The sequence below is a fragment of the Garra rufa genome, chromosome 7 (assembly GCF_049309525.1).
Source record: "Garra rufa chromosome 7, GarRuf1.0, whole genome shotgun sequence".
In the NCBI taxonomy this organism is placed as follows: Eukaryota; Metazoa; Chordata; class Actinopteri; order Cypriniformes; family Cyprinidae; genus Garra; species Garra rufa.
Genome location: NC_133367.1, coordinates 23086911 through 23103921, shown reverse-complemented (window position 1 = coordinate 23103921; position 17011 = coordinate 23086911). Strand labels below are relative to the sequence as shown.

The window sequence follows — 17011 nt, the reverse complement described above, 5'->3', positions numbered from 1 at the left end:
TATGACAATGACATTTTTTTGCATTAATGTAATGAAAAAGCTTATTTTATTTTGCATTAAACGTATTAAAATGTGATTATTTTGTTTTAAGGTAAGAAGAATATTTATTTTATTTTTTTGATTATTTATATATTTTGCTTTATAGTTCTATAACTCTGTAGTTCCTTTATAGAGAATTCGTTTTTTGTATTTATATAATGAGAAATTATTTTTGTAATGTAGTGTATTAATATTATTAAGTACTGAGAGTTAATTTATTTTAAATAACGTATTTTCATAGTAGTATAATTAGAATGAGAATGTATTTATTCATTTATTTTGCATGAAATTTATTTAACCTTTTTTGTATTGCAGTTACTGAAAATTACATGAAAATAATGTCACAAAGCAAATATTTGAATACTTCTAAAAGTACAGTAATACTTTATGCAGAATACTAGAGAGAGAGAGAGAGAGAGAGAGAGAGAGAGAGAGAGCGCATATGACTCATTACACAGACAGTTTAATGAAATTTACTGTACTGTTTGTGAAAGGGCTGAACTGTATTGATAAGTAATTTTAATGTTCACATAACCCAGTCTTATACACAAGGGCATTACAGCCTACAGGTGGTTTGAGTGTGAGTGTATTTCAGGCCTTTTTTTCTGTTGTGTTGTCCTCACATCTCTCCTCTGGTCTCGTTGCGTTTTCCTCAGTTGCCCGTCTGAGTTTAAAAGCCCGAGGTGTGATGAGAGAGCTAACCCGTGCGATCACTACTGTCAGAACCAGGGCGTTTGTTCCCTCACCGCCTATAACAAACCTCGCTGCAAGTAGGTCTTTCTGGTGCATTCTGTTTCCAAAACATCCCAGAACATTCCCACAATCCCATCCGCCGCGGTCAGCATGCGTCTGACCTGTTCGTGGAATGAACACGCACAAACATCGCAAAACCAACTCGCACCGCTTCCAAAAGCACGTTTCACATTGCGCATTGCACTCCGCTTTTCTCTGCACCATGCTGTAGGTGTGCGTTTCTGAGTGTTTGTTTCATTTGTATGTTTGCCATGTATTAGTGGTTATAGTTCTGCAAATGCTGAGGACAAAGTGTATTTGATTGCTCTCCTATTATTCATTATTTATTTGTTTTGTTGCAATATTCGTAATGGCAAATTTAGCTTTATCTAGCAAGATGTTCCCACCACGGTGTGTTTCTTCTGGATGTTCTGTCACCTTCTTCAGGCAGCAGTGCATCTATACGCATCCTCCTACAGGAAACAGAATCCCTGTCCACAGGAAGTTTGATTAAACATTGTTTTCGACCAGTTTCATTCACGCCACCATCTCTCATAAGCGCATAAGCTCTCACATCCGTAGAGTTCTGCTGTGGGCGCATGCCATTTGGATCCAGGAAGTTCCTTGTCACACACAAATACACTTTTGCATGTTTCTCAAATAAGAATAATGCATCCCTTGGGCTGGATTTAAACCTCCTCCTGTGATTTATCCTGTGTTTATGATTAAAACTTGTTGTCATGCTTGTCAAAATCAAAGTCGATGTAGCAAATGATACCATAATAATGAATACAGAATACCCAGAGTGATATTTACCTCAACTGTTGAAGTAAATATGGTAATTTCAAACTGTTATTTTGTATAAATCTAATCATATGATGATTTGAAGAAGTCAGTGCATTGTAAATTTCACCAGCTGTGATATTTGTTTGCTCTTCACTGTTCGCAGATGCTCTTCAAACTGGTCAGGAACACAATGCGAAAAACCTGCAACCAAGACCAACCGCTCAGAAAACGTCAGCGGGAGTGAGTTTCACAAACACAAATACACACGTTTTTCAAAAACACAATAATCACAGTTGATTCCAATGGAGTTTGGGTTAGCACATGTTGCTAAGCTAATGGCACAAAAGTACCAAAAAATGGATGGAATGCATATAGTTTTTAATTAGATTGTACTTCATTATTGAAGTATTTTATAGTCAACACTTCTCTAGTCCACCATTTTGTACAATCATTGCATACTGGGATTTCCTTAGAATTTGGTCAAAACAAGGTAACTTGAAAGTGGTGTTGTCACACGTCGGTGTGTATGGAATCCAAAACGCACAAGACAATGAGGGAAAGTTCAATATGTTTAATAAATCCAAATAGCTTGGCAAAATACACATATAAACATCAGTACACACTGATGAGATCGGACGACTGACAGAAACAAGAGGGGAGTATAAGTACACAAAAGGACATAATTGATTAAGGGCAGTTGAAACAAATCCAATTAAGACACACGAGGAGAAAACTAGGTCACAAGACACAGACACAACAGACCTGTGACAGATTGCCTCCCTCCGGCAAGGCACCAACAAAGAGTCTAGTGTGGAAGACAGGAGCTGTCATAGAAAAGATAGAAGATAGCGATGAGATAGAGGTTGGAGCAGGTAGGACCAGGGAGGTGATGATGGAGGAAGGAGCCAGGAGTGTGTTGAGGTGGATGGTGGGACAGAGCAAGAGGAGACAGCAGGTGGACCACCAGACCCTAGCCAAGAAGAAGGCCCATGGTGGGAGGAGCCATGGAGGATCCAGTGGTGTGAGCTTCTGCGACGATGCCGGCATAGATGGTAACCCAGACAGAGTAGAACGGATGCAGAGCCTCTGGATTCAGCGACTGAGGTGGAGGCAGGGATCTGGAAGGCCACGGTGGACCTGGAACGAATGAGGACAAAGGCATAGCCGGAGGGAAGGTGGAGCCTGACAGAGCCAGAGGGACAGAGTGATGAGGCGAAGCCGGATGAGTGAAGTCTCGAGGTGGCAGATGTGGTCGACAAGTGTCCAAGTTGGAGCCGGTGGGATAAGGGAGCCCAGTGGAGCCAGAGGAATGACAGCCACCGTGGAAACGAGGGAGCAAGGAGCAAAGGTGGAGTCTAAGGGTCGAAGGACCAAGGTGAAGTCCAAGATCATGTGGCTGTAGTGGATGCAAGGGAAACCTCATTCCAAGGCGGAGTTGAAGGTAAGAGGCCCTGATGTGGCACCGCATAGCTGAGAGCAGGCAAAGGGGGTGATGGACAGCAGAGAAGCTGGGGCTGAGTGCTTGGCTGGAGTGAGATTAGGTGTCAGGCAGGTGCAGGATTTAGCCAGAACTGTAGAGGCAAGAGCCCTGCCAAGGCAGTCCAGCATGGCTAGCAGAATTACAGGCCCATAGTAGAGGTAACAGTTCTTGAGGCTGGACTGGAGTGGCATAAGCTGCACCTGGCAGAGAGTAAATTGACAGATAAATAGAAGATTAGGGATTAAAAGAAAGATAAAATCAGCAGGCAGTGGTGGGATAAGGATAATGGGTAGGAGACCTGCAAGACCAGCGAAGACACAGAGTATTTCGGGTCAAAAGGAAGCAACGAAGACAGACTGAGAAAACTATATGAAGATGAAGAAACTAATGGGTCAAAAAGAGAAAGTAAATCTACAGAGGCAAGCTGTACTCCACGAGAGTTCCCACCGGGATGGGCATTGTTGCTGGCTCACACACCTGGTCAGACTCCTTATTGGGCTCAGGCTCCAAGGCGATAATCTGCACTACGTCCTCTAGCGCAGGGGTTCTCAACCTTTTGCAACTCATGGCCCACCAATGACTGTTTAAAAACATTTCGAGGACCACCTTTCCAGATATGATAGTATTAACAAAGATTAACAGAAAATTAAAAAAGTACAATGATATACTCTACTGTTAATCTGTTTTGCCACTGCAGCAGACTAGATCAAGTCAGCTATATAGATGAAAACTGTCCTTGTATAAAAAAGGCTTAGCAGGTTTACTCAGTAACCATTTATTCCTGGAACAATAACAGGGCAGGTCTGAACCAAAGGCTGGGTCAGACACACAAGGGGAACACTCTTTTAACAAATGTATTAATAATATATCCCCACATCCAGGCTAACATACCTGTAAAAACAGCTCAGACACACAAGAGAGGAACATTCCCTCTGAGTAGAGTAGCATCCAAAGTAGCTTTCAGTTTGTTCCTTGCTTTTGATTTTGTGACGGTCACAGTGGAGAACCCTGACTCACATAAGTATGTGGTGGTGAAAGGCAATAGAAATTTGATTGCTCGCTTTGACAGAGAGGGATATTCACTTGCAGCCAGTAACCAAAATGAAGCAAGGTCAACTTGTGTGTGTTGAAGTTTTAGGCTACTGTCAGCTGATAGTTCCATCAGTTCATTTTCCAACACAGTGGACAGAGCCATGTCTTCTGAAGCAGGATCCACAGAGAATGGGTCCAAAATCCAAAGGTTTCCATGTCGTGGATCCTCTGGGAAGTAGTCAGCAAACTTTTGTGACAGCTGAGACAAGTGCTGGGTTATAACACTTAAAATGTTCACAGGAGAAGAGGCTTCCAAAGTTTCATTTAGATGTGGAAACATGTCAAATCGTCCCTCCTTGACTCTTCTATTCCAAAGAGTGAGTTTTTTCTTGAATCCCTCAATTTTGTCTGAAACCAAGAACACTGTGCTGTTTCTGCCTTGCATTGACACATTCAGCTGATTTAACTGATCAAATATATCCATAGTAGGCCAGTTTTGCACAAAATTGATCATCAGTGTAATGCTCAGCAAGAGGGGAACGTTGCTCTTCCAGAAATGTGTGCACTTCTTTTCTCAGTTCAAACAGACGATTAAGCACACATCCTCTCGAAAGCCACCTTATTTCACTGTGGTACAAGAGCTGCAAATGATCAGCATCAAGTCGTTCACACAGAGCTGCAAAACACCGTGAGTTGAGTGCATTTTTCTTTATATAGTTAACAGTTTTCACAGCAATGTTCATGACCTCATGCAGTTCTGGTGACATCTGCTTTGTTGCAAGACTTTCCCTGTGCAAGAAACAGTGCGTCCACTTTGCTTCTGGCGCTCGCTCTTGGATTTGTTTAACAACACCGCGATGTTTTCCCGTCATAGCAGCCGCGCCGTCTGTACAAATACCTGTGCAGTATTTCCAATCAAGACCTTTTTCTGTGAAGTACTCATCAAGGCAGTGCATGACATTATCTGCCGCTGTTCTCGTTGGAAGTTCTTTGCAAAATAGTAGATCTTCACAAAGATTACCGTCCATGCAGTATCGGACAAAAACTAACAGTAACGCGGCGTTGCTTATGTCCGTAGACTCGTCCAGCTGTATGGCAAAATAAGGGCTTGCCTTTATTCGTTCCACGAGTTGGCATTCAATGTCATCGCTCATATCAACAATTCGTCTAGCCACAGTGTCATCGGAAAGCGGTACTGACTGAATTTTGGCTGCAGCTGCGTCACCCAATAGCTCTCGACACATATCCACAGCACTTGGCAAAATAAGTTCCTCAGCGATAGTAAAGGCTTTCTTACTACGAGCAACACGAGCGGCAACCATATAGCTAGCTTTCAAGGTGGCTTTTGATTGTGTTGATAACGATGTTATGATTTTTTGTTGGGCCTGAAGTCCATCTTTTTTCCTTAGAAAATATTCTTTTGGCTTCCCAACACAGCCCGGGTGCTTTGAGTTCAAATGTCTTTGCAGCTTTGATGGTTTTAGTGCCTCATTTGACAAAATGTCTCCACATTCAACACACTGCGCCTTTGGCTTAGCCTCAGGACCTGCTCTTATAAATCCAAATTGAATGTATTCATCGTCGTATTTTCTCACCACACACTTAGAAGCTTTTGCTTGGACAGGTCTGTCTCCCACGTCCGCTTTTCTTTTCAGAAAACGATCCATTAACGTAATGTTGCTGCATCTGATCAAACAACCGTTCAATCTGACATCGTGACGTGATTGGTGTTGCGATATTTAAAAATAAATTACCTTTTAGATAATGCTTCTTTGCTTGACTTGAGTGTTTTATCACATAAATTCATAAGAACAATTAGATAATTAGAAAATAACAAAATTTATCAATTAAAAAAAAGAATTAATTTATTTGGGGGTAGTCTACCACTGCCTACGCGGCCCACCAGATGGCGCTCCAAGGCCCACCGGTTGAGAATCACTGCTCTAGCGCATTGGTCGCAGCAGGCTCTGGCTCCATATCTGCGGTGGGCTTAGGCTTTAGCTCCATTTTGTAGGGTGATGTGCTGGCTGGACTCTGGATGGGAAATGGGGCTGGTGAGTTCTTTGTTGGCGTCGAAGACGGTGAGTGGTGATTTATTACTCAGCAGCACCCATTCCACAAAAGCGTCAAAGCTGCTGTGATAAAATGTGATCAAGCGGTTGTCCGGGTATTTTGAGTGGTAAGCAAGGTCCAAAAAGTCCCTTGGATGGTCCTCAAGGGGGCATTCCCCCTGCTATAGCAGGACGAGAAGAACGGCAGAATTGTCCACATGCACAGAAAAACAAAAATCCAACAACAGAAAAAGTGCAGCTAAACTTCAACTTTTGGTCCGATCTTCTGTCACACTTTGGTGTGTGTGAAATCCAAAAGGCACAAAACAATGAAGGGCAGGTGAAACAAATCCAATTAAGACACGAGGAGAAAACTAGGTCACAAGACAGACACAACATAACTGTAACAGGTGTAATTCTGTAATTTGACATTGGTCATTTACAAATGCAACTAGTCTTCATTCTGTCAGAGTTTGTAGTGATTTGCGTTCCTCAATCATCAGTAAAGCAGTTTCAGACCATTTGTGTTATTTTTGCAGAGAAGAGTTGACATTTTAGCTGTGTTAGTTAAGAGAGGTTAGAGAAAATTGGAGTAAATTGTATTTATTTTGTCTTCTGGGAAGATGTAGCTCCTGTAGCTTCTGAAGGGCAGTTCTAAATGTAATTTGGAGCAAACGTTTTCACCCCCCATTGTATCGCTGCAATGTATCCAAAGTATGTGCATTTGTGTTCTTATTTCTCTCATTTTATGTAAATACAGTGTAATTGAAACACTGTAGGGTACATGCCATTTATTTATTTATTTTGTTCATTTTTTCCAGGAAGTATTGCCATAATAGTGCCTCTAGTTCTTCTTGTATGCATCATCGCCGCTGTTGCAGTGGGACTCCTTATTTGCAAAAGATGTCGAAGGTAAATACATAAACAAATCTGTAATTAGCTAAATTAGATGTTTAATCAGAACATTAAGCATCTGATTTATTGATTCTGCTGTAGAAAATCTCGTAAGCCAGCTGTGCATCATGCTAAATGTTTCTGTGACAGTATACATTTATCCCTTCACAGAGGTAAGCAGGTTCAGCGGCAGCCCATGGCCAATGGTGGCTTGAACGTGGAGATCGGGAATCCGTCTTATAACATGTACGAAGTTGACCACGACAATCACGTAGACGTGGGAAGCTTTCTTCACCCCAGCTTCACCCTTGACCCTCATAAGGTAAACAAGTAGGAATTGTAAGTTCTTGGCATCCCTGCTGAAAAAAACAGCTAAAACCAGCCTGGGCTGGTTGGCTGGTTTTAGTTGGTCAATCAGCCTGTTTCAGCTGGTCATAGCTGGTAAGCAGGCTGGTTTTAGAGGGGTTTTGGCCATTTTCTCAGCCTGGCCAGGCTGGTCAGGCTTGTTTTAGCTGGTGGTTTCCCAGCCAAAACCAGCCTAGGGTGGTTTTAGCTGTTTTTTGTTTTTTTTTTCCAGCAGGGATGACTTTCTGAGCTTGACGTTCTACAAATGGCGCTGATGTAAATTACATAATTTGATTATGCATATACTGTTTATATTTTATAGCATTTTTTCTTAAAACATTTTTAGTTAATCTAATTGTGAATAACCATGTGTCAAAATCATAAACGTTGTAAATTATTCCTAGAACAATGTTCAAAATACCATTTGCACTACACCTAAACCTACACAATAGTATAAACAAAAGCGAATGTGACATAAAAACGCAAATCGCAAGCATAAGTTTTAACTTGTTTTTCAATCTCTCATCTTTCAGCTGTTTTATGTGAGTCATGTTTTGAACGGGACTCATACCCAATTACAATGTCAATGTTTTAGCTTTGTTCTTTTTTTTTTTTTGTCAATTCAATTTGTCATGAGATCCAACGCTATCTCACGACCGAATCTTATGTATTTTCTGATGTGGCTTATAAATCCTACGAATTTGCCACCTCATAAAATACAAAGAAAATTTTCATAAACCATTTCTGTTGGAAACTGCAGTGATATGTACTTATACGTACAGATTTTGCATCTCGCCATAAAGTTTCCACAGGTCTGTTTTTTTTTTTTTTAGGTAGTGCAATTTTGAATTAGATTTTATTTTTAGATTGTCATTTTCGGCAAAGTTTTGTAATATATATATTTTTTTTTCTTCAAATTTGTATTAGTTTTTTTGGTGAAGCCAATTTTTAGAAGATCGTTCCAATATCTCACGACTTTTTTTTTTTTTTTTTTTTTGTGGCTTATTCGTACCAATTTGTACGACATCACTGGTACCAACTCATAAAATTCGTACAATTTTGCAGTGATATACGTACGGATTTTGCATCTTGCGAAAACGTTTCCACGGGTCTGTTTTTTGTCAATTGATGAGGTAGTAATAATTTTATTTCGATTTTATTTTTATATTGCCATTTTGATGTTAATTTTAAATTTAGGCAAAGTTTTGTATTTTGTATTCAAATTTGTATTAGTTTTTTTGGTGAATTCATTTTTTTTAATGAGATCGTTTCAATGATATCTCATGACAAATTGTTTTTTTTGTTTTTCTGCATGTGGCTAATTCATACCAATTTGTACGACCTCACTCTTACCACCTTATAAAATACGTAACAAAATTTCAAAAAATCATTTCTGTTGGAAACTGCGGTGATATGTATTTATAGGTTACCTATTTTACGTCTTGTGGAAAATTTCCCACAGGTGCATTTTTTGCAACATTGGAGCATACGGGTAAATATATTTTTCCTGTGCTTCACGCAGGACCTTTGTTTAAGTAAAACAATAAACATAAAGACATTACCCACTAAATAAACATTTGGTTGGTTTACTCTTAATCAGAACAAAAATAATAATTACTTTGGAACATCACATTCCAAATTACTACAGTAATGGTTCAGTTTATTAGGTTTTTTTTGGTCAATTCAATTTATCATGAGATAGTTCCAATGCTATCTCACGACCAATTCTAAAGTGTTTTACAATGTGGCTTATTCGTACAAATTTGTATGACCTCACTCGTACAATTTTGTATGATTTGTGTGGGTGGGGTTAGAGGTGGTCCTTTGTACAAATTCTTACAAAATACAAACTTTTTTTTTTTTTTCCAAAAATAATTTCTATTGGAAACTACAATGATATGTTCTTCTAGGTAGGCCTACGTATGTCACATTTTGCGAAAAATAAAAACTTTTTTTGTCATTAGATTGCATAGTAAATTTTTTAATTGGATTTTATTTTTATATTGTCATTTTAATTATAATTTATTATAAATTTTATTATAAATATTGTTTCATATTCAAACAATTAAAAATAACAAATTTAGCAACAAATAAATAAGGTGGCTTATTTATACAAATTTGTACGACCTTACTCGTACAATTTGTTTTTTTACGATTTTCGTGGGCTGGGGTTAGACGTTTGGCACCTGACATTTTGGCACGTGGTAAAATCCATACGTTTTTTAAATTTATTTATTTATTATTATTTTTTAAAAAGTACAAATTTGTACGAATTGCCGTGGGATTGGGTTCTAATTCAGTTTCCAAAAAAAAAAAAAATGTTCTGAAATGTTTGATATGAAGTGAGGAGATGTCTGTGTGTCCAAACTGGTTTGTTTTGCTTGCTTTTAGTAAAAGGAAAATATTTCCTTTGTTCTCGTTTATTTCTCCAACATCCCACAAGGACATTTGGTCTTTATGGGACCAATTCTTTGCCTCAGATCAATTTAGCTTGCAAAAGTAGAAAAGCATTCCAAACAGAGTAGCAACTTTGGTTTTAAACTCTTGCTTTATATGTAATTTGGGTTCAAAAATTCCCCAAATTATTTAGTCTAAGTTATGATTTTAATCTTTAAGTTTGTTTATACAACGTTTTCAATGGTTTTAGTGAATTTCAGTTAAATCTTTGTTGTTCTCCAGGGCTGGTGTGTGAAATCAAGCGACCCACGCAATTTGCCCCCTGCGCGCCCACTGACTGCACACACTTTACCCATCCAGAACGTTCCAAAGGAGCTCATTCCAGGACAGGTGAGTTCCAGAACTCGTTAAAATTAAGTTTTTGCGTTTACGTTTATTAAGCAAATATAAACCAAACTAAAACATCGTTGTTTGTTTCCAGGCCATGAACTATTCAAACCCCATCTATTCAAAGATGACGTACCATGACGGACAGCACTGTCGAAAGCCAGTCATCAACCTCGACATGAGACGCGATTTACTCCCAAAGAGACTGGAAACGACGATTCGAGAAACGGCGGCGTAACCAAGCTTTTCCACAACCTGCTTTGTTTTTTTTTTTTTTTTTTTTTTTTATAAAGATCTGTATAAAATGTATAAAAATAAACTTTTTATGTCCAGTCAGGTTAAATCTTCACACTTTGCGTCCCACATATATGGTTTTAGTTTCTTTCTGTTGCAACCAAAATGTCGTTTTATAAATGACAAACGCTGTGTTTTTCTTTGCTTTGTGACTTTGTAAATGCACTACACGAATACGAAAAAAAATGAAACGGACAAAGCTGCTCAATCTTAAAAGGCTTTATACATTTAAAGAGAATTTTATATAGGTTTATTTACCTACACACTATGTATATGTTTTCCTGTTGGTGAAACGATCGCCAATGCCTAGATATTCCCAAGTTGCCTCTTACATTTAGCAGTATTAGAAAAAAGAGACACTTATTTAATAAATGCGTCATATGCTCATCACAGATTTTATTTTTGATATCTCCCGTCGATGTTTCTCGCATATGTTTATCTTTAAGTTGACCAGGCGCTTCAAATATGCAGTCAAAACCGAAAGTGAAACCAACCCACGATGGTTTTTGCAACTTGAAAACATTTCATATTCATATCACCAAATGTCTTTCAGCGCTTAAAAGGACTGAAAACGGACACATTATAGACTCACTTTCGATCACTGGTTGTGAAACGACACCGGGACTTTTGCAATGCCATGTTTGATGAACAAAAACACATTCTCTGTGCAAATGTACACAACTAGAAGAGGAGAAAAAAAGTTTTATAATTTTATAGTTGATTTGTACGTCCGGTTTGCTTGTATTTTCTGGAAATGTATTAAATGTAGAACTTTTATACAAAACGATGTACACAGTAAATTGGTCCGTCTTCACTTTGGGTTTAAGTGTTTTTTTTTTAATTATTAGCTATAAAATAAACTAGCTTGATATTGCACTGTGCAAACAGGTTGCTGTTGTATAAGGGGAAATGAAGGACACTTATTGTTTAAATACATTATAGCTACACCTAATGTGATTTTGGACCAAGAACTATGAAATAAAATGGGTTTTCTTGCCATTTTCAATGCGTTTAGTTGTTTTTGCAATGTATAGGCTACTGTTGCGACTTTTTTGCATATCTGAATGTAAAAACAATGGCTTATTTACGGTATGTTGCGTGCAGAATTCTTATTTGCATCCTTGTTTCCCAGTTCCACTAGCTTAATTTCCATTTCAGGACAAACAGAGGACATTTCCTTAAAGCAAAAGGTAAGAGACGTCTACAAAGCCTCATCAAACGCTCCGATTTGAGGATGTCGTTGCAAGAACAATTTGAGAACAACCTGAGAAAACAGCTCAGAAAGACTCCAGGATTTGGCACACTGCCATTTACAGTTTTATTAATCGGACTGGAATTGTTAATGGATCGGGAATTTTCCTGCCCGTGTACACCGGGCCTTAACTCGATGCTGATCAGCTTCATCTTTCTTGGACCTGCTCTTCTGGCTCTGACTGTGATGTTGTTCATGAGAAGGCCTTGCAGACGTAAATCGCAGAATGTCGCAGAGCTGCTTTTGTTTAGTCTGATTCCCTCTTCGTTGTGGATGTTTTTGTTGCTGTTTGAGGGTGAATATGTGGCGTGTGGCATGACACACTGGGAAGGAGATTATGTCTTGGATAACGACCTTCAGATAAAATGGTGCAGACCCACTGGAATGAGCGACGCCGGAGTGAACGGAACAGAACTGCTTGATTTGACCGAAAAAATCACTTCCTACTCGAGGGTGAGGCTGCTAGGTTTTATTAAACAAAACCTTATTTACACAACCCAGTAACCATGTTATTTAATTACAATTTATAACCACAGGTTAACTAAATTGGTTGAACTAAGGTTATAGCACACATACGTCTGCAAGATGTCTGTTAAAGATCACTTGATCTTGCAATGAATGCATTTCGTCCTCAATAGTAAGTTCACTCTTGATCGTGTGCAGGGGGCCCGTCAAATCTTTTTTCAAAGTTACTGGCCACTCAGCATTTTCACTGGTCACACATTTGTTGTTAGGATTTTTTTTTTTTTTTTTTTTTACGAAAACTCATGGTACTTACATACGATGATAACCTTTCTGAACACATTTAACTTTTGTTTCACAGAAAAAAAAAAAAACACAGTCCTTAAGGGGGCGTTTTATCACAAGATGACACTGTTTTCGATTTTTTAAATTCCTCGCAAGATGAACACAGTCAGTCAACGGGGCTTTCTTTCATTAACGCCCACAGCACTGATCTCTGTTCAAAGTTCACCTGCTGACGCTGCAACGTCGTGACATCATGCTATATGCCGCGTTCCAGACAACCCGTAACTCGTGTTTTTCCGACCTTCTACCAGTGAAAGTGCACTGAAACGGCAGTCAAACCCGTGACTTCCCACTCGTGAACTCGTACTAGATCGATGGACTCCCAGTTACGAGTTCTGACGTAACATAGCCCGCGAAACAACAAAGTCAGCCCTAATGGGTGCGGTGTTTATGCAAGTGGCACACGGTGGAAAAATAGAGCTTAGGACAATATAACGTTGCAATCAAATTAATAATAATATAAAAATAATAGTAATTCATAAATGTGCCCAGGCAATTTGGCGTGACTTGCCTGGAACGCTACAAAGTCGTAAGTCGTGGTTTGAAGTGGTGATTTACCAGTTAAAAAACCTGCTTGGAACGCAGCATTAAATTCAACAACACATGACAAATAACACATTTAAAATGTCGAAACACAATCTGCTTATCTTTCCTGCAGTTTCGCCACAGTTTTAAATGTATTTTTTTTTATTATTATTATTAATTCAATGCCACAAGAGCAAGACGTATTCATATCAAATTAACATTAGCTGCCAGAGAAAAAGAAGAAACAAATACAACAAAGAAATAAATATTAGAGCACTGCATGTTTTTAGTGCTTTTTTGTTTCTTCCAAGAGATTTACATACAATTTAAAATCATTAATAAAATGAGAAGAAAAAAAAAAGGTTTACACTGAGCCCACTTTTTCTTATGTAGGTATATGGAATTTTCTGAATAAAATAAACAAATGTATAATATGTTGTTCTTTACAATTCAGTCTTTCATTTTCTGTATAAAAAAGCACATTGAGTATGCAAATTTCTATCTTACATTCCATGTTCCTGTTAATATAGAACTTTCCAAAATAATCTTGAGTAAATAAAATGAAAAAAAAGAAAGATGCAAAATGGTTTCTTTTCCTTGACCACAAAATTCACAGGTATATGAAATATTTAAATAATTAAATTCCAAAACATGCTTAGCAGGATAAATTCTATGAAGTATTTTGTAAGACACAATTTTGTTACTGATACAAAACTTATTTGACAGATTCCATGCTTTAACCCAAGAGAAATTATGTTCTTTTAATCAAAGTCCCTTTAAGGTCCCTTTAGTTTTTGTTTTAACTCAGCTACGATCACGCCGTGACGTATCGATCTGCTGTTGGTCAGGTGATGAAAGTTCGTAGGTCAGAGTTCACCAAACATAAACTTTCCGACATTAAACCTAGAGAGAGAGAGAGAGCGCATGCATGCTTTTGTAAAAGTAAGATTATGACGAAAAGAAGAAAGATGCCACACTCAGCGCTGCAAACGAGCGATTAAGTGATGCAGCTGCTACCATGAGTAACGTTACACAGCGTTACAGTTTGATACCGCGACCGAGAAGGAGTGCCAACTAGAACCCAACAACTCACGGTATCAGAATCGCGGATATGATGGAAGAAGGCCAACTGCTCCTGTCTTGTGGTCAGGGGCGCCGCTCGCAATTTTGGGCCCTATGACAAAATATGAGATTGGGCCCCCTCTCCCACACCAAATCAGATCTCTGGGGGCCCCTAAAGTGTGTGGGCCCTTAGAATTGTCCTAAATTTCCCCCCCTTAGCTGCGCCCCTGCTTGTGGTGAGTGACAAACTGTCAACAACAACAGCAGCAGTAGCAGTAGGCCTTCAGGTTAAGCCAGGTTTAGGTCATACCTCTCAATTAGGACTTTTATGAAAATTTTTACTACTTTTTATTTATGACTTTTTATTACTTTTGAACGTGAACGTGCCTTAGAAAAAAACTGTTATGTATGTGTAGGCAATTAAGTGCATGCTAAAAGTGTTGGCCCCCTTAATGATTTTTATTTATTTATTTATTTTTTGTCACACTTTAAAGGGGTGCTATTATGCTTCTTCACTTTTTGAACTTTAGCCAGTGTGTGGTGTGTACGTTTGGGCATAAAAAAACATCTACAAAGTCACAAATCTCAAAGTCCACTCCAAAGGGAGATATTTAGTTTTTAAAAAGTCCTTTTTCAAGAACTACAACGAATGGCTCATTTGGACTACAGCGTTTGTTTTCCGCATGCAATGATGTCACAACGCGGTATCCCGCCTACAGAAATTCAATTCGTTAGCGGGTTGGGGATTCGCCTAACTTTAGCATGTATTATGGACAACCGCTTCTGGGATGCTTCAGCGAGCCGCAGGTCGTCTCAGCTTTAACTAAAGAGTCCGCGAACTGCTCTGGAATCCATGCTGGAGCCGCGCCATTGACGTGCGTTATAGAGGTTTCAAACTCACGCACACATACGCTGATGTAAACATGAACACTGACGGTGTGTTCACACGGGGCGTAAGCGTCAACGCTTAACGGAAGGCGTGGCTGACGTTTATGGTCATAGCAGCGTCAGCCAATGAAATACTGCTCTTGAACAGGATGAACGTGATTGGCTGCCGCCTAGCCACTGTATTTGCATAGAGCGATCTGATTGGCTGACGTGGCGCTTCACTGGCGTTGCTCGCGGCAGAAGTTGAAAATTTCTCAACTTCTGCCGCGAGCAACGCTAGTGAAGCGCCGCCCACGGATCCACAATTCTTTTCGGCAAGGCTTGACGTCACCCATTCAAAGTCAATGGGAAGCGTTGACGCTTACGCCCCGTGTGAACACACCGTAATGATCATCCGTGCACGCGTTGAAGCCGTGCCGTAGATGTGCAGTGTGTGGTAAGACATTTATTCACCATACAGTGTAGATAGTGTTGAGGAAATTTCCCTTGAGACCTCGGTAATAAAGACAAACTTAAGTAATAGTTAATAAAAGGTTTATTCTTTGCAAAGAAGATCAGACAGTCATACAGAAACACAGGTTTGCTGCATGAGTGTGACCCAGGAGGGAGGGTTTTCCTCCGCTTTATACCTTTTTGCACACCCAAGGTCACAAATTGGAAACCTGCTGACGCTCTCACATGAGATAGTAAGCAGAAAGACATCTCTATACATTATTCACCCCAAACACTCTCTGCCATTGTCTTAAGCCTCCCCCTCCTGACCCCTAAGGTCACCCTATGGTGTCACGAGGCCCCCCAGACCTTCCATCACTCATTAACAGAAAGAGCTCAAGAAAAGCTCTCTGTGTACATCCCTTAACACATAATGTATATCACACGGACATGAAAAATCACCCCTTATGAATTTTTCTCTAACAATAGCTTCACTAGCCTTATGGTTTCGGGCATGAAAATAATAAATACATTAGCACAATAATGATAATATCACGTATCGCGATCTCGCAGGCTGACGATAGGACCAACACTACTGTAGCGTTTTATTAACTCACCTTTCATGCATCCTAGGTGTATATGACTTCCTTCTATCAGACGAGTGCAATCGGAGTTTCATTAAAAATTATCCTAGCTCTCCAAGCTTTAGAACTGAACGGTATAGATGAGTGTTTCTCTCCATCAGTCCGAAACAAGTCGATCCATAATAAAAAAGTGCCTCACTTGGCTCCGGGGCGGTCGGTAAAAGCCTCCTTTAGCGATCCGATGTGTTTTTGTAAGAAAAATATCCATATTTAAAATGTAAGAATAACTTTAATCTAGTTTGTTGCTTTGGGAAGGGGGGCAGCAGGGCGGAGTGTGGTCCACCCTGTTTGCCAATCGCAACGCAGTGGGACCGCTGACCAATCACAACACATTTGGTTTTTCGGAAGGTGGATCCCGGAACTAATCGAGCTGTTTGTGCCAGCCTGGGGAGAAAGCTATTGTAATAATGTCAATTATGTGAAAAATTATGCGTTTTTCGAACCACCAAGCATGAGAGCATGTTCAAGTACACCCCCAAAACAAAATAAAGAGCATAATAGGACCCCTTTAATGTTTCAGATCATCAAACTAATTTAAATATTAATCAAAGATAACACAAGTAAACACAACATGCAGTTTTTAAATGCAGCAGTTTTTTTATGAAGAAAAAAAAAAAAAAAAACATGGCCCTGTGTGAAAAAGTGTTATGCAGCAGGACAATAATCCAAAACACTCCAGCAGATCCACCCCTGAATGACTGAAGAAAAACAAAATGAAGACTTTGGAGTGGCCTAGTCAAAGTCCTGACCTGAATCCTATTGAGATGCTGTGGCATGACCTTAAAAAGGCAGTTCATGCTCGAAAACCCTCCAAGTGGCTGAATTACAACAAACAAACATGAGTGGGCCAAAATTCCTGCACAGCGCTGTAACAGACTCATTGCAAGTTATCGCAAACACTTCATTGCAGTTGTTGCTGCTAAGGGCGGCCCAACCAGTTATTAAGTTTAGGGGCAAACACTTT

The 17011-nt window shown here is 39.4% G+C and overlaps 1 protein-coding gene across 1 annotated transcript; it reads left to right on the top strand.

The window, feature by feature from the left end:
* Positions 1 to 293: 293 nt before the first annotated feature.
* On the top strand, positions 294 to 11436 carry LOC141338046 (low-density lipoprotein receptor-related protein 1B-like). Its single transcript, XM_073843616.1, has 7 exons — positions 294 to 301; positions 579 to 809; positions 1721 to 1797; positions 6942 to 7032; positions 7186 to 7336; positions 10039 to 10146; positions 10238 to 11436. The coding sequence occupies exons 1-7, from the start codon at positions 294 to 296 to the stop codon at positions 10379 to 10381; spliced, it is 810 nt and encodes a 269-aa protein (XP_073699717.1). The 3' UTR covers positions 10382 to 11436.
* The last annotated feature ends 5575 nt before the right edge of the window (positions 11437 to 17011 follow it).